Source organism: Bos indicus, chromosome X (assembly GCF_029378745.1).
Source record: "Bos indicus isolate NIAB-ARS_2022 breed Sahiwal x Tharparkar chromosome X, NIAB-ARS_B.indTharparkar_mat_pri_1.0, whole genome shotgun sequence".
In the NCBI taxonomy this organism is placed as follows: Eukaryota; Metazoa; Chordata; class Mammalia; order Artiodactyla; family Bovidae; genus Bos; species Bos indicus.
In genome coordinates this window covers 126763379-126781691 of record NC_091789.1, presented here as the reverse complement: position 1 = coordinate 126781691, position 18313 = coordinate 126763379, and the positions used below count along the sequence as shown (strand labels likewise).

At 41.5% G+C, this 18313-nt stretch overlaps 1 protein-coding gene across 1 annotated transcript; it reads left to right on the top strand.

The window, feature by feature from the left end:
* The first annotated feature begins 12808 nt into the window (after positions 1–12808).
* On the top strand, positions 12809–13837 carry LOC139181601 (melanoma-associated antigen B4-like). Its single transcript, XM_070785092.1, has one exon. It carries the CDS (start codon positions 12809–12811, stop codon positions 13835–13837), a length of 1029 nt encoding a protein of 342 aa, XP_070641193.1.
* Positions 13838–18313: the final 4476 nt, after the last annotated feature.

The window sequence follows — 18313 nt, the reverse complement described above, 5'->3', positions numbered from 1 at the left end:
CCAAACATCTGCATTAAGAACCTTGACTGACCCCTAGCATGGTTTCTAGCAGCAACCTAAGGCCACATTCTAGGACAACTCGGCTACCCCTGAGTTCCTGTTTAGAAAATTTCAAGGCTACCAAAGGAATCAGTTCCAGCCAACATCTGACATAAGCCCCTCATCTTCCTTTACTGAGAGTGTCTATTTAAAAGAAAGAAAAAAAAAAAAAAAAAAAACCCTCACAATTACAAATCCTTCCCCTGTCCCTTTGAGATGTATGTATCTCCTACAACCCAGGAGTGTCTTTCTCGAGGACCTGAAAGCCCTTCCATTGAAATGTAACAGGAAGGAAGGGTAGAGCCTTTGTCTCCAGTTTCTGTGGGAAATGTGAAGTCAAACAACAGAAAGACCGACAGTTCAATTTTGAAAAATAAGTAAAGACTTGAAGAGATATTTCTACAAAAAAAGATAAACCAGTCACCAAAAAGTATATGAAAAGATGCTCAGGATCATTAGGAAAATGTATATAAGAACACAATGGGATACCACTGGATCCCTCCTGTGTTGCTGGTAAGAATGCAAAATGGTTCAGCCTCTCTGGAAAAGTGTTTGGGAGTTCCTAAAATTTAAAGAAAAAAATTACCATAGGACCCAGCAGTTCTATTCCTAGGTATATAATTTACACAATTTAGAATTTGCAATCAAACAAATATTTGTACACAAATATTTAAAGATGCATTATTCATAAAAGCCTGAAACTGCAAACAATCCAAAATTTCTAACAACAGATAAACAAAATGTTGTATATTCTTAAAATGGAATAGGATTCAGTCATAAAGAGGAATGAAGTACTAATAACTAAGAGACCATGGATGAGCCTTGGAAACATTATGCTAAATGAAAAGGTCACATACTATATGAGACCATTTATATGAATTATCCAGGATAAGCAAATTCAAAGTGACAGAGTGCAGACTGATGCTTCCCAGGGACTAGGGAGTAGTGTGAATGAGAAGCAATTTTTTGAAGGGTAAGAGGTAAAGTAAGCAGATAGGGTAGGTGTTCCTGGAGAAAGAGAACTTGGCATGGCTTTCCTGACATAAGAGATGCCATTTTTGGCCTAAGTCTTTTTGTGATTGAAGCCTCTGGACAATGTTTGCCCTTGAACAGACATCAGTAATAATGAACTTAAGGAAACAAAAGAATGCAACAATGAGTGACTGTTATCAGGCAGGAGTAGTACCAGTACCAAAGGTAATAAATCAGTTGTAAAGATGCCCAGTTCTTTCACGGATAAACATTAGCCAGAAGCACATCCTTCAGCTGTTTTGCAGAATTCAAGCCCCCCTCAAGTGATCAACCTCAAGATCAACTGGAACCGAAGGAATGGTGATTTTATCTTTTTTGATCTTCGTGACTTCAATCACCTGTAAAGCTTGGACTCCATTGACCTTTGTGTCAACTCTATGCTGAACTCTCTGCTGCTCAAGCCCCTTCATGAATATGTATGTACCCTTAGCTTAAAATTTTCCCAATTTTGCTGTCCAGGGAAACACTGCTTTGGGGACGATCCCCGCTGTTCTCCTTACTTGCTGCAAGAAATAAATCCTTCCTTCTCCTGCTCTTTGACTGGGCTGTGTCATTTGGCTCAACACTCACCAAGAGGTGAACATAGTTGTCCAGTCGGTAGAAGTTACTTCATGGAATGAAGGATATGTTGAAATAAGACAGAAGTGGTGACTGTACAACACTGTGAATGAACTAATGGCACAAAATTATTTGCTTTAAAATGGCATCTGAATATATATACATATGAATTATATTTTTAATATATAATATTCTGTATAATGCATAATATAATCAAATGATTGATTCCACTATGTGTGTGTGTGTGTGTGTGTGTGTGGTGTGTGTACTGTTGTAGTTTATTCGCTCAGTCATGTCCAACTCTTTGTGAACCCTTGGACCATAGCCTACCAGGCTTCTCTGTCCGTGTGGTTTCTCATGCCAGAATACTGGAGTGGGTTGCTATTTCTGACTCCAGGGGATCTTCCCAACCCAGGGAGCGAACCTGCATCTCCTACAAATCTCCTGCACTGCAGGTGGATTCTTCACCTCTGAGCCACCAGGGAATAACTAGAGAATTAGCATTCTACTGACCCTAATGAAGTAATGGATAAGGGTGAAATGAAGATCCTCATCAAGTGTCAGTACCACCACAAAGTAGAAAACAAACACTACATATCTCTAATGGAAGCACACAACTTTGTCTCAGGAGTGATTAGCCAATAAACAAATGAATACATAAATAAACTTTAAATTTAACAAGCTGTTTCCTATAATTTTGAGGATTATTGATGCTGAGTTTCAAGTCTACTAAGTTCATTGTTTTATTCTCCAAAGTGTTGTTTATGATTGTTTTTATTTTAAGTATCATGACTTTAAATTTTAAAACTGAAGTAAAATGGGACAGCTTTTAGAAACCTATACATCACTAAATTGAAAATGTAGTCCAAACCCACAGTACCATCAAAATGTCCATGACAAGCCAGATTTGGTGGCCCATTACACCAAATGGTCAGGGAGAAACTAATCACCATCTTCCTTGAATTCTTCTAAATCATACAAAAAGACAGAAAATGGATCAACCATTTTAACAGGGTCGCCGTCCTTGACACAAAGTCCAGGTAAGAATGTCCCAATAAAGGAATACTTGAGCAAAGATCACTCTCACACAGCCATGTGATTAAATGAAGAAATAGGCTGTGTCTAAGGAACATGACTAGCACCTAAAGAGCAGAAACTGCAACAAGGAACACACAGATATCATATTAGGAAAAAACTGACAACTGGAAACCACTGCATTTATAGAAAAAGGAGAAAATGCATTTGTAAAGGGAAAGAACAGTTTTTTTTGTTGTATTTTCAATACTGTTGACAACATATGTATGAGTTTTTCTTTGTTTTTCACACACAAACCAATTCTCTAACACCAGCTGAGTATCTACCATGATTCAATTTGTTTCTGATAGTATCTACCTGGAGTTAGCATCACATCTCACAAGTTAAGGGCTCATTCCCACAAGAGCGCCTTACACTTAGTCAAATCCAGGTCTCCTGTAATTCTGACTGACTGGCTTTAAATGGGGGTTACCACAAACCATTCCCAGGGTTGAATACTTTTCTGAATCAGCTCAAAGTACTCAAGGAAACAGTTGACTTATTAAATGATTGGTTTATCATAAACCATCTGACTCCCCAACAGCCAAATGGACAAGATGTTTGGAGTGAGGTGTGGGAAAGGGGTGCAAAGCTCTCAGACCCTGTCCAGCACCACCACCCTCACATCTCCTACGTGTGTTCAGCAAACTGGAATCTCTCCAAACTGTCTTATTAGGATTCATTTGGAGGTTTCATTCCATAACCATAATTAATTAAGTCATTTGTTGTTGCTTTTTACTTGCTAACTCGTGTCTGACTCTTTTGTGAACACATGGACTGTTGTCCACTAGGCTCCTCTGTCCATAGGACTTCTCAGGCAAGAATACTGAGTTAGGTTGCCATTTCCTCTTCCAGAGGAACTTCCCGACCCAGAGATCAAACCTGCATCTCCTGCAATGGCATGTGGATTCTTTATGGTTGAGCCACTGGGGAACCCCCATGGAATGTAGGAAGAATTCCCAATAAAGGAAGAAACAACACATGGATATGTGGTACCATCTCCGCTATTCAACAAAAATTTTCCTGCTTTCCCATGTGAATATCTCAGAAACCATCACTCCCATCCTCACAATGAGAAAAAACCTGAACAAACAGAAAATCAAAAACTCTTCCTAGGATCTATTAGAAAATTGAAGTTACAGGGAAAACCACAGCCACCCCAAACTGAAGATCTAGGCAAATAAAGGGAATCACAGCTCGTCAGCAGCAGAATGTCCTAGATCTAGGAATGAGGAGAAAATTCCAAGCGAGGCTTCAACAATACATGAATTTCCAGACGTTCAAGCTGGTTTTAGAAAAGGCAGAGGAACCAGTGATCAAATTGCCAACATCTGCTGGATCATCAAAAAAGCAAGAGAGTTCCAGAAAAACATCTATTTTCATTTTATTGACTATGCCAAAACCTTTGACTGTGTGGATCACAATAAACTGTGGAAAATTCTGAAAGAGATGGGAATATCAGACCACCTGACCTGCCTCTTGAGAAATCTGTAAGCAGGTTAGAAAGCAGCAGTTAGAACTGGACATGGAACAACAGATTGACTCCAAATAGAAAAAGGAGAAAATCAAGGCCGTATATTGTCACCCTGCTTATTTAACTTCTATGCAGAGTACATCATGAGGAATGCTGGGCTGGAGGAAGCACAAGCTGGAATCAAGATTGCCAGGAGAAATAACACTAACCTCAGATATGCAGATGACACCACCCTTATGGCAGAAAGTGAAGAAGAACTAAAGAGCCTCTTGATGAAAGTGAAAGAGAAGACTGAATAAGTTGGCTTAAAACTCAACATTCAGAAAACTAAGATCATGGCATCCTGCCCATCACTTCGGCAAATAGATGGGGAAATAGTGGAAACAGTGATGGACTTTATTTTTTTGGGCTACAAAATCACTACAGATGGTGACTGCAGCCATGAAATTAAAAGAAGCTTACTCCTTGGAAGAAAAGGTATGATCAACCTAGACAGCATATTAAAAAGCAAGACGTTACTGTACCAACAAAGGTCCATCTAGTCAAGGCTATGCTTTTTCCACTAGTCATGTGTGGATGTGAGAGTTTGACTGTAAAGAAAGCTGAGCACTGAAGAATTGATGCTTTTGAACTGTGGTGTTGGAGAAGACTCTTGAGAGTCCCTTGGACTGCAAGGAGGTCCAACCAGTCCATCCTAAAGGAAATCAGTCCTTAATATTCATTGGAAGGACTGATGTTGAAGCTTAAAATCCAATACTTTAGCTACCTGATACAAAGAGCTGACTCTGTTGAAAAGACCCTGAGGCTGACAAACATTGAGGGCATGAGGAGAAGGGGACGACAGAGGATGAAATGGTTGGATGACATCTAGGAAGCTCAGAGAATACCAAGCAGGATAAACAGAAAAAAAAAAAAAAATCTAAACTTTGGCATATCACACTCAAACTTCAGAAAACCAAAAGAAAACATAATTCTTGAGGAACACTACAGGAAAAAAAAAAAAAAGAACTTGCTATAGAAGAACAAGAGTAACAATTACCTAAGATTTCTCTTCATGAACAATGCTATCAAGAAAAGACTAGAATTAACGTTTCAATTCACTGAAAGAAAAAACAAAACACTACTACCAACCCAGAATTTAGTAGCAAGGGGGAAAAATCCTTCAACAATAATGAAAAACAAAGACTTTATATAACAAACAAAGACTGATGGAAATTTGTAAGTAGCAGAACTACTCTGCAAGAAATGCTAAAAGAAATTCTTCTGGGAAAAGGAAAATGATATAGGTCAGGAAATCTGGCCTATGTAAAAAACGGTACAGAGTTAGAGAAAGAACAAATGAAGTTAAAATAAACCTTTGTATTACCTCCAATTAATCAAAAAGATAACTATTTATTGAAAACAATAATAAACAAACAATGCATCTAGTGATTATACCTTATGGATAAAAAAAAATGGCAGAAATAGTTGAAAGGCCAGGAGAGGAGGAACTGGGAAACAAGATACTTGCACCAACTGTGAAGCTGCATGGTGTTATTTAAAAGAGGATTTGAATGAGTTGCAAATGTATCATGCAAACTCTACAAAAAACAGTAAAAAAAAATTTTTTTTTAATTTTTAAACATATAACTGATCTCCCAAGAGGACAGAAAATGAAATAATGTTAAATCTTCATTCAAAAGTAGACAAGGCAGAAAAACAGCAGAATATTAAAACAACAACAACAACAAAGAATAAATTCAATGAACAGAAAACAGATACGAATATGGTCAATGTTAAACAAACTCTGCATAATCACTTTTAATGTGAATGGTATTTAAAAGGTAGAGATTGATGAAAATAAATTAAAACAACAAAAATATACCAACCCCTATGTTGTCCATCTTTATTTTGGGCTTTCCTAGAGGCTCAGATGGTACAGAATCCACATGCCTTGCAGGACACCAAGGTTCGATACCTGGGTTGGGAAGATTCCCTGGAGTAGGGCATGGCAGCCCACTCCAGTACTCGTGCCTGTAGAATCCCCATGGACTGGGGAGTCTGGCAGGCTACGGTCCATGGGCTCATAAAGAGTCAGACATGACTGAGCGACTAAGCACATGGGATCTATAAGAAACCCACTCTAAATTCAAAGACATGAATAGATTAAAAGTAAAGGGATAGAGAAAACTATGCAATGCTAATATGAGTGGTAAAAAAAAAAAAAAAAAAAAAAACTGTACTCACTGAATCTATTTCTGGTAAAGCAGTATTCAAACAAGAAAATCAGGAATAAAAATGGGCATTACTTAAAGATTAAGTGGTCAACACTCAAAGAAATCATAGCAAACTTGAAGGTGTATGGACCTAAAGAAGCTTTGTTAAAATAAAATACCCAGAGCAAACATTGATGTGGCAGATATACTCTCACAGGAGATATCAACACATGTCTTTTACTAATTGACAGATTCAGTAGGCAGAAAATCAGTAAGGTGCAGTTGAACTGAAAAGTAACAACCATTAAAGAGATCTAAATGACATTTACAGAATATTGAATGACAGCAGGAAACACATTCTTTTCAACTTCACATGAAACATACATCAAGAGAGATCACAGTCTAAGCCATAAAATGTACATCATCAAATTTAAAACATACAAATAATACTGAGAATTCTCTCATGTGATGGAAATAAACTAGAAATTGATAACAAAAAGACAGCAGGAAAACTAAAGATTATTTGCAGACTAAACAATAAACATCTAAATAACACATGGGCCAAAGAGAAATTCTAATGAGAAATTTTAAAATATTTTTACAAAATGAAAACAAAATTACAACTTATCAGAAGTTGTGTGATACAGCAAAATCAGTAAAGAGGTATACACAGCATTGAGTGCCTATAACAACAACAAAAAAAACCCCTACAATTAATAACTTAAGCTTCTATATTAGTAAATTTGTGAAAGAAAAGAAAAAGCAGAGGAAGAATAAATCAAAGCAGAAACCAATGACACTGAAAAAAGGAAGGTAATGCAGAAAAAGAACAAAGCCCAAAGAAGTTTCTTTCAAGATACAAAATAAAAAGAAGATACAATTCTCCCCAGGCTAAAGAAGAACAAAGAGAGAAAACACAAATTAAATTACTAATAGAAATGAAGGAGGGGCCATTACTACTGATTCCATGGACATTAAAAGGATGAGTGAATATTATAAACAACTCTGTGCCTACAAAAAGGAAAGGTTCCATTGAGAAACTGTTTGAAGGTATAACTTAGCCCCACGTTCACAAAGAAAAATAGATACTCTGAATTGGTCTGTATCTATTAAAGAAATTTAATCTATAACTAATAAGCTTCCAGTAAAGACAGTAACAGACCCAGATGTTTCCACTGATGAATTCTAACAAAAATTTAAGGAAGAAATGATAACAATTCTCTACAATCTCTCCCAGAAAATAGAAGCAAAAGGAACACCTCCTAATTCCTTTTCTGTGAGGTGAGTATTACACTCGAATATCAAAATCAGATGAAGAAATTAAGAGAAAATTGAGCACAATACCTCTCATGAACATAGAAGCAAAATCCCCAATAAAATATAAGAAAAGAAACCTAACAATCCATAGAAGGAATTACATACTATATCTAAATAGGCTGCATTTCAGATGTGCAACATTTGAAAATCAGTAATCATAAATCATAATAACAATAGTCTAAGGAAGATAATCACAAGATGAGATCAACAGATGAAGGAAAAAATCATCTGATAAAATCCAACACCCATTCATCATAAAAATTCTCAGTAAACTAGATACAGACAGGCATTTCCTCAGCTTCATATAAAACATCTAAAAAGAAATACAGGTAAAACATCATACTTTATAGTGAGAAGACAGATGCTGTCACACTAAGGTGAGGAACAAGGCGAGGATATCCCTTCTCACCATGCCTATTCAACACTGTACTGAAAGTCCTAGCCAATGCAGTGAGATAAGAGAAGGAAGCAAAAGATACAGATATTTGGAAGGGAAAAATGGAATTACAATCATTAACAAGAAAACTCCTGGCATTAATAAGCCAGGAGTATATGTTATTAAGGTTAATATATTATCAATATATAACTACTATATAATTAATATATTAATAAAGTTAATACATAATAGTCAATTCTTTTCCAATAAAGAGATGGAACTTTCAATTGAAAACCTAACACCATTTACATTATCACCAAAATATATTAGAAATAATTCTTTAAAAAATATGTATAAGATTTACATGAGAAAAACTCATAAACTGCACTGAAAAAAATTAAAGATCTAAATAAATAGACACGTCATGTTCATAGATAGGGAGATGCTATATTGTTGAGATGTCACTTATTGCCAACTTAACCTAGGCACTTAATGCAATTCTGTTCAAAATTCCAGCAAGTTAGCTTCTGGATAGCAGCCAACAATTTAAATTTTATGTCAAAAATGAAATGATCCATAATACCCACTGAAGTCAATATTAAAGGTCAAAGTTAGAGAATTGATATTACTGGATTTCAAAACTTACTTTAAAGCTACAATACTCAAGACTGTATGCTATTAACAGAATAATAGACAGATCAATGGCACAGAACAGAAAATCTAGAAACAGACACCCCAAACACTCAACCGACCTTTAACAAAGGCGCAAAGGCAATTCAATGGAAAAGGACAGTCTTTTAAACTTACAGTCCTGGGATAACTAGACATCCATATCTAAGAAAAATGAATCCACATACAAACTCTAAACTTTTCAAAATAATTAACTCAAAGGGAATCACAGACCTAAAGGAAAAACTCACAATTTAAAAAAAATTGCAGGGACAATCCCTGGCAATCCAGTGTTTAAGAATCAACACTTCCACTGCTGGGGAAAGAGGTTTGATTTCTGGTCAGGGACTGGGATTCCACATGCCATATGGAATAGGCAAGAAAATCTAGAAGATAACATGGGGGCAAAACTTGAGTTTGGTAATGAGATTTTAGGCACAACAACAAAAGCACAGTCCATGAAAGAAAATAATAAGCTGAACCTTGTTAATATTAAAAACTTCATTCTGCAAAATATACTAATAAGAGATTGAGAAAGAAAGGCCACAAAAGGGTAGTTATAAATCTATTTGCAGGGCAAGAATGGAGACACAGACGTAGAGAACGGGCATGTGGACACATCGGGGGAAGCAGACAGTGAGACGAATTGAGAGAGTGGCGTGGACAAATATGCACTACCATGTGGACAACAGGCATGAGGGGGAAGTTGCTGGGTGACACAAGGAATCAGCTCAGTGATGACCTAGAGGGGTGAGGTCGAGGGTGGGAGGGAGGTTCATGAGGGAGGAGATATATGTATACTTATAGCTGTTTCATACAAGAAACCTGACACACCATTTAATTATCTTCTAATTAAAAATAATTGTTAAAAAATCTATGAATTTAAAAACTAGAAAAAAAATCTAGAGAAGTACATATAGCCACTAATTTTCTATACAACAATGCCAAATGAATAAAAGTCAGAAGTAATGAAAAGACAAGATCACAATAACAATTTGATTCTCGAATTAAAAATATTAGAAAACAGGACAGGAAATATTCAAACATGTAAGAGACTTCAAAAATCTGGAATAAAAAAAAGATCACGGCAGCAAAATCATCCAGTTGGTCTGGAAGAATCAACAGTTACTTACACCAAGTAACAGAAAATATACCATAAACAAAAGCAACCATAGAAAAAATTTACCTACAAAGAAACTTTAGAAAAATGTATACAGTCTTCATGGAGGCAACGAGAAGAATTTCCTGAGAATCTTAGGAAAAAGAAGGCTAGAACAGAATAGTATGTTATATATATTCATGAAGAACAGATATTGTAAGACTGTCAATTTTCTGTAACTCCTTTACAGATTTAGTACCACATTCAGAGCAGCTGAGACCACAATGAAACACGGTCTGCTGTTTTTGTACACAGAAGTAACCACGGAAATCTTATGGAAGGAATGAAGAAAACTATTAACAAAAGTGAAAACTAAAATTAAATAATCCCTGATGGACAGTAAGTCTCCACTGAACTTGACCCTATGTGTGCCCAGGTGGGGGAGTACTTAAGAGACTGGCATAGATGTGCAGCCTGCAAGGGAAGCAGACAACAGGATCAGCTGCAAAAGGCTTTAAACTTGAGCCCTGGATTCTTCCACTCTGCCCTGGGATCATGAATCTCCACAGCTTCACTGAAGGAATTTGAGGTAGCATCTCCGAGGCCCCATGCCAGGACCATGGGGCACCAAAGTTTGGCTTGGATGTGGCAGTATGGCCCAGATCATGAAATAAGCAGCACAAAGTTTGTTGTATGTGTGCTTAGTCATTCAGTTGTGTCTGACTCTGCGACCCCATGGACTGTAGCCCACCAGGCTCCTCTGTCCAAGGGGAAACTCCAGGCAAGAATACTAGAGTGGGTTGCTATGCCCTCCTCCAGGGAGTCTTCCCAACCCAAAGACTGAACCCAGGTCTCCCGCACTGCAGGTGGATTCTTTACTGTCTGAGCCACCACAGAATGCTAGTGGATGAGAACTGGCCCTTTTAAATGATAATCTTAATAGACTATCACCCAGGGACTAAAAGAGAAAAGTTAGTATCACAGTAATTGTACAAAACCACAGAACTTCATCTCAGAACTTTTGAGCAATGACCCTGCAGTCGACTGACAGCCCACAGTGAGAACTGTCAGGCTAAGGAGCCCCTTCACTTGCTCTTCTGGAATTGTATGAGCATGGTTGGGGACAGGGGTGGACTTATACCAGAAAGGTAAGGATTTCCAGGCCCTGTCAGCAGTCAATAGGAGTGAAGTTTCTGAGTGAGATGCGAGGGGTTCCACACCACAGAAGACAGTCTCCCATCCTTCCCTCTCAGCTCATCTTACCTGTAGCAGCCATTTCCAGGAAGCTTCGTGTAGAAACAGCGAGATGAGACGTATGTGCACTTCATACCAGGAGACTCGGGGGTTCACATCTTCGATATGAGGCCTTGGCCTCAGGTCAGCAGATGGGACGTAGCCCAGCATCTACAGGGGTTAAGGCAAGGCATGGAGAACGACAGAGCATCGCTTACTATAGAAGAGAGAAGCCAAGAGAGCCTTCGGTGTTGGTCTCCAGGGCTCCAGGAAGGCTGTTAGGCTTGGGCTCCCCAATTCTTCCTGTTGGGAGTGCTGACACAAGTGAGAGGCATGGAGTGAGCCAGCTGACAGTTTAGGACAGAGACGTCCCAGGACCCCTTAATAGTCAAGGGAAAGTCCACGTGCCAATCCTGTGAGAATCTCCCCTGGAACCCCGCCTGTCCAGGTCCCGCCCCTACTGTCCTCCTGGAGCCCAGATGCGCATGACAGGAAGTGACGTCCTCCTAAGCACGCTGGGGGAGAGACGCCATCCTTGACAGTGCCAGTATCTCTGAGAGCTGCCATTGACTGTGGCCAGAGGGAGCAGACCCAAGTGTCATCGGGTGTCAAGGTCGGAGGTGACGTGAGTTACGAGTACAGGCACACGTCTCTGTACCCCGATTCCCTTTTCCCTCTGAAAAGAGGGGGCCGCACAGCATCTGGCCATACTACCCCTGCACTCAGACCAGAGGATCCAGCCTAGCTCTTAGACCCCAAGACCATCCACTAACCCCTAGGGGGTCTCGGGAAAGAATGCCTCGGTCAGGCTCTGCTGGACCCCAGCTCTGCTCAGTAGAGGAAGAGCCACGAACCCTGTGGAGTGAAGGGGGGACCCTTGGGAAGACTGAGGGTCTCGATACCCAGAACGGCAGCCATGTGTAACCCCCACTCACCGCGATTTGGCTGCGGATCAGCCGCCGGGCAGCTCTAAAGGCTGAGGGGCTCCCTCACTGCGACCTGGGACACAGGACACTCGGAGAAGTGGGGACTTTGGTCTGAGGGGCTGGCAGCTCGTCAGTAGAGTGAGGATGTCAGGGTTCAGGAAGAGTCAGGATGAGGACCATGCTCCCTGACAAACGGGCGACTCAGGACCCTCCCCTGTGGTCAGCGCTTCCTCCCAGCCAAACATCGGGAAGGGGGGCGGTGGTCTGAGAGGGGAGCTTGGAGCCTTGTTGTGAAGGGGCAGCCACGAGACAGCAGAAGGGAAGGTCCTGGGACCCTTCAGTGGGGGGCTGAGTACGCCCTCCTCTCCTGGTCTGGGGTGACAGGGAAGGTGGCAGCGTCAATTTCAGACAGGAGAGGGAACGGGCTTGGTGCGGGAGATGGGGCATTGGATATGGGGGTGTCTCGCACCAATTTTCATCCTGACTCAGAATGTCAGCTGAGAGGACCTGCCTCCCCTGCCAGCCCCCACTGCCGCCCCCCACTTCTAACGCCCAGGCAGGACTGTCTGCTGCGCCCCAGGCTCACTCTCCCTTGCTGATCAGTGATCTCAGGGGACAGGCTGACCAGGAAAACAGGAGCCCTGTGGGTCCTAGAGCACTGGCCTCGAGGACCCCTCAGAGGCGGCTACCATTCAAGCCAGGGAGGACTCTCCTCGCTGAAGGCTCTCACAGCATGTCCTTGTCTGTCCTCCAGGTGCCCTCCTTGCCTGCTTTCCTGCCCCCACTCCCACTTGCGGTCTCTGACCTGCTGTCACCATGCCTTGGAGGCACAAGAACAAGTCACATGCCTGCGGGAGATGCCACCAGGTCCGGGGAGACACTCAGGAGGCCCAGGCCAGTGCTGCTGAAGCCCCAAAGGAGGAGTGCCCCTCCTCCCCCTCTTCTGCCCCTCAGGGTTCTCCCCTGAGCTCCCCTGCTGGCGATCATCAGGAGCTTCAGGGAGCCATGGCCCCTAGCTCTCCTGATGCACGGCCTTCATGTGCAGCATCTGATGAAGGTGTCCAGGGCCCCGAGGAGGAAAGTGCAGGTGCCTCCCAGGAAGCCCCTGCCACTCAGAGCACTCGCAAAGATCCTCTGGCCAGGAAGGCCAGGATACTCGTGGAGTTCCTGCTGGAGAAGTACACCAAGAAGGAGCCCATCATGCAGAGCGCCCTGATGAAAATTGTCAGCAGGAATTACAGACAGCACTTCTCTGACATCCTCAGTACAGCCCGTGAGCGCGTGGAGCTGGTCTTTGGCCTGGAGATGAAGGAAGTCGACCATAGAGGGAACATCTACACCGTCATCAGCAAGGTCAACCTCGGGGCAAACGATTGTCCAAGTGATGGGGGGGTGGCCTCTAAGTCTGGTCTCATCATAGTGCTCCTGGGGGTCATGTTCATGAATGGTAACCGTGCCACCGAGGAGGAGATCTGGGAATTCCTCAGTATGTTGGGGATCTATGCTGGGAGGAGGCACTGGATCTTTGGGGAGCCTAGAAGGCTCATCACCAAAGATCTGGTGCAGAAGGTGTACCTGAACTACCACCGGGTGCCCAATAGTGATCCTCCACGCTACGAGTTCCTGTTGGGCCCAATAGCTTGTGCTGAGACCAGTAAGATGAAAGTACTAGAGGTTCTAGCCATGTTCCATGGTAGGGTCCCTAGTTCCTTCCCAGACCTCTATGATGAGGCTCTGAGAGATCAGGCGGAGAGAGCAGGGCGGAGAGGTGTGGCCAGGGCTCCCACCGTGGCTGAAGCCAGTGCCCCTTCCAGGGCCAAGTCCTGCAGCTCCTCCCACATCTAGGGAGGGGGGCAGGGCACTTTGTTCCCTTTGTGTTGGAACAGAGCAATCAAGCTCCTAAATAGTTCAGAGTACTAGGGTGGAGTGAACAAAACCCATATCTTGTTACAGTTTTAAATGGTAAGCCAGTTTAGGTCTAGTTTGTTTTAACAAAATATATATCTGTTTTCTTGTACCCATATGAGAAATGAGGTGACGGAGGTATTTAGTATTTTCAAATGTTCTTACATTTGATAAGGTTTATTGTGCTTCAGAATTCAAATGTATAAATCATATAAATTGTATTTTCCAGCTGTTTTAATGTGTTTTAATGTTTTAAAAGTTTGGGTATTTGTAAAACACACTGAAAGTACTGAATATATTGTTCACAATGCAAAGAAGATAACATGACATTAGAAGAGAATTTTTCTTGAAGAGTAGTCAAGCTTCTAAAGAGTACATGGTAATGGGGGTTAGATCACATTTCTTTCGATCACATTTCTCTTTCTGTTTCACACGAGTAACTTCCATATTATTTGTTTTTTTTTTTTCAAATATTTTTACTTATAAGAGGTTGTTTTTCTTCAGAGTATTAATTTGGTAATGATACTGCTGTTATATTCATTGCTGTTTTAAAAGTTTTAAAGGTACAGTTTTGGTAGATATAAAAGAAATTCAGGAGCCAACTATGTTGTCTTTATGATCTGAATGTAGGTAACATAGCACTGCAAGAGTGATTTTCATGCTAATGTGAAAGAGGACCACAGAAACTTTTGAGAATCAAAGAGAAAATGGAGAAAAGAATAGAGTAAAAAGTCTTTATGTTGTGCTTTACCTTCTTTCTTTTAAACTTTCTTTTAGTAAAAATAAATACTTTGAGTTATTTAGCTCATTTAAGAATATTTGTTTCTTTTGTCCTAATTCACTGCATATTCTCTGCTCTCTCCTGGATTAAAAATAAACTCAGATGGGAAGATGGTATTTGAGGGGTTCATAGTAATCATAACTTCCACTTATTTTAAACCAATACTTCTTAATCAGTATGCCACTGCTTTATATGTAGTACATGCATTCCAGCATTCATGCAGGATCAGATTTAGCAGACTCCATTTATGGATGGATTACTTGCAACTTTCTCAAGTTCATAAACTGATGAAGTGACCTTCCTAGGACTAGTCCCCTGATCTGGATTCGTGCAGAGCCCACAATATGCCACTTCTCCCAGCCTAAGCCAGAGATCATGTCTTTTCATTCATTTTTCCTCTAAATACTCCAAAAAATGTGTCTGGTTGGATACATGGGGCCCTGTCCCAAAGAACTGTTTTGGAATAAATTTTTAAAAATGCTGATAAATGAATGGTATGAAAGAAGACAAAACTACTCAGGGACAATGTGGTCATGAACACATGCAATGTCAGATACTCTGAAAAGATCAATATGCCCTCATTTATCCTTCTTAATTCTCAGGGACATAAAGCCTTAGCTTAAGCGCTGTGTCCTCAGGTCAATGGATGGAAGAGTCCCAGCCTCTGATAGTTATCAAGGGGAAGGTTTTAGAACACTAGGGGTCCCACAAACTATATCCTGCTTCTTGCCTTGTGTGGCCATGGGGAGAGCAGTCTGTCTGAGGTGTGCCTTCCTTTCCTGCAGGGCAAGAGTGGAGGGGTTCTCAGGGAGTTGAGCACCTTGGTCTTGTGACAGCAGCTCCAATTCTGCCCAAGTAGGAGATCCTAAGAGGCCTTAGGATTTACAGTGAGGACACTGGGTGCTGATGAGTGGACCCCCCAATAGCAAGGGGGACAGCACGGAGGAACAGCCAAGGGTAGCTAGGCAGTAGCTCTCTCACCTCCCCTTCTGTTGTCTCAAGAAGGCGAAAGCCTTGGCCTCAGGCCAGCTGATTCAGCCAGTAGAGAGGGTGGATTCCCATATGCTACCGGAAGTCAAGGTAAGAAACCTGATCTAAGACTGGGGGACCACTGACTCCAGAAGAGAGTGGAGCCCTAGAATGTTCTCCTCTTCAGAAGGCCCCAGTAGCTTTGCACACATCTGGTTCATCCTGTCTTCCAATCCAGAACTTCCAAGAAAGTAATGCCTTTGTTCTGAGGAGCACAGCCTCAGGGGAGTGGAGGCTGCAGTCTGGGTCTGGTCAGGAGTGAGGATGAGGTCCCTGAACGAGGGGCAAGAGGACCACTCAGTCCAGAACAGGGGAGACTGTAGAGGCCCACCCCTGATGTCAGCCCTATGAGACCCAGGAGAAAGCTTTCTGGCTGAAGTGCTTCTCTTTCCGCTGGAGGGGTCTCAGGGAGGTGAGAGCCTTGGTCTACTGGTAGAAGCCTCACTTCAGTACAGAGTGGAAAACTAGTGACCCCAAATGAGGATAAAGGAACTGCACCTAAAACACAGCCCTGCCCCTCTACACCTCGCACTTGCAAGTTTGGGAACACAGGAATGATGCATCCCCCACATTTCCTTTCAGAGCATCTCAGGAGGTGAAGCGCTGGGGCTCAGAGGTCAACCTCAGGAGGAAATCCAGGTCATGCCAAGAATCAAGTAGAGGACCATGAGGACTAAAGGAACCAATCACACTATACCACCTTTATAGCATCCCTCCCCTAGGGTCAGCCATGAGTGGCCACAGGTTGGCAGCTGTCACATCCTCCGAGGTGGTCTCAGGGAATTTAAGGCTGTCGCATGAGAGGACAGGTCTCGTTAGGAGATGGGAAGTCAGTGTGAGGACCTGGAGAGAGGACAGTAATAGTGAAGAGAGGGAGGAAATGCAGGTCTTCCTAGGAGCCTGACTGAGGACAGGTGCAGCCAGCCATCAGAAGGCCTCAATTTCCAGTCACAGCTTTCTGGCCTGAGAGACCACAGGTAGATGTGGTAAGTTAGGCAACTTAGTTTCTTTAATGTTGAGTTTCTAGACAGAATTTCTTTTCTAGACAGAGTTTTGAGACAGGTTTTCACTCTCTTTATTCACTTTCATCAAGAGGCTTTTTAGTTTCTTTTCTATTTCTGGCATAAGGGTAGTTCCATCTACGTATCTGAGGTTATTGATATCTCTCCCAGCAATCTTGAATCTAACTTGTACTTCATTCAGTCTAGCATTTCACATAATGTACACTGCATACAAGTTAAATAAGCAGGGTGACAATATACAGTTTGATGTACTCCTTTCCCAATTTGACATCAGTCCATTGTTCTATCCAGTTCTAACTGTTGCTTCCTGACCTGTATGCAGATTTCTCAGGAGGCAGGTTAGGTAGTCTGGTATTCCCATCTCTTAGGAATTTTCCACATTCTATTGTGATCCACACAGTCAAAGGCCTTAGGGTAGTCAATAAAGCAGAAGTAGATGCTTTTCTGGAATTCTCTTGCTTTTTCTATGATCCAATAGATGTTGGCAATTTAATCTCTGTTTCCTTTGCCTTTTCTAAATCCAGCTTGGACATCTGGAAGTTCTTGATTCATGTACTATTGAAGCCTAGCATGGAGAATTTTGAGCAGTACTTTGCTAGCATGTGAGATGAGTGCAATTGTGCAGTAGTTTGAACATTCTTTGGCATTGCCTTTCTGTGGGATTGGAATGACAGCTGACCTTTTCCAGTCCTATGGCCACTGCTGAGATTTCCAAATTTACTGGCATATTAAGTATAGCACTTTAAAGCACCATCTTTCAAGATTTGCAGAAGCTCACCTGGAATTCCATCACCTCCAGTAGCTTTGTTTGTAGCGATGCTTCCTAAGGCCCACTTGACTTCACATTTCAGGATGTCTGTCTCTAGGTGAATGATCACTCCGTCATGGTTATTGGATCATTATGATCTTTTTAGTATAGTTCTTTTGTGTATTCATGCCACCTCTTCTACAGAGCTTCTGCTTCTGTTAGGTCCTCACCATTTCTGTCCTTCTTGTGCCCATTGTTGCAAGAAATGTTCCCTTGGTATCTCTAATTTTCTTGAAGAGAATCTAGTCTTTCCCATTCTATTGATTTCCCCTGTTTCTTTGCACTGATCACTTAGGAAGGCTTTCTTATCTCTCCTTGCTATTCTTTGAAACTCTGCATTCAGATGGATATATCTTTCCTTTGCTCCTTTGCCTTTGCTTCTCTCCTTTTCTCAGCTATTTGTAAGGACTCCTCAGACAATCATTTTGCCTTTCTGAATTTCTTTTTCATGGGGATGGTTTTGATCACCGCCTCCTGTACAATGCTACAAACCTCCGTCCATAGTCCTTCAGTCACTCTGTCTTCCAGATCTAATCCCTTGAATCTATTTGTCACCTCCACTGTATAATCATACGGGATTTCATTTAGGTCATACCTGAATGGCTTACTGCTTTTCCCTACTTTCTTCAAATTGAGCCTGAATTTTACAAAAAGGAGTCCATCACCTGAGCCACAGTCAGCTCCTGGTCTTTTTTTTGCTTATGACATAGAGATTTTTCACCTTTGACTGCAAAGAATATAATCAATCTGATTTTGTTATTGACCATCTGGTGATG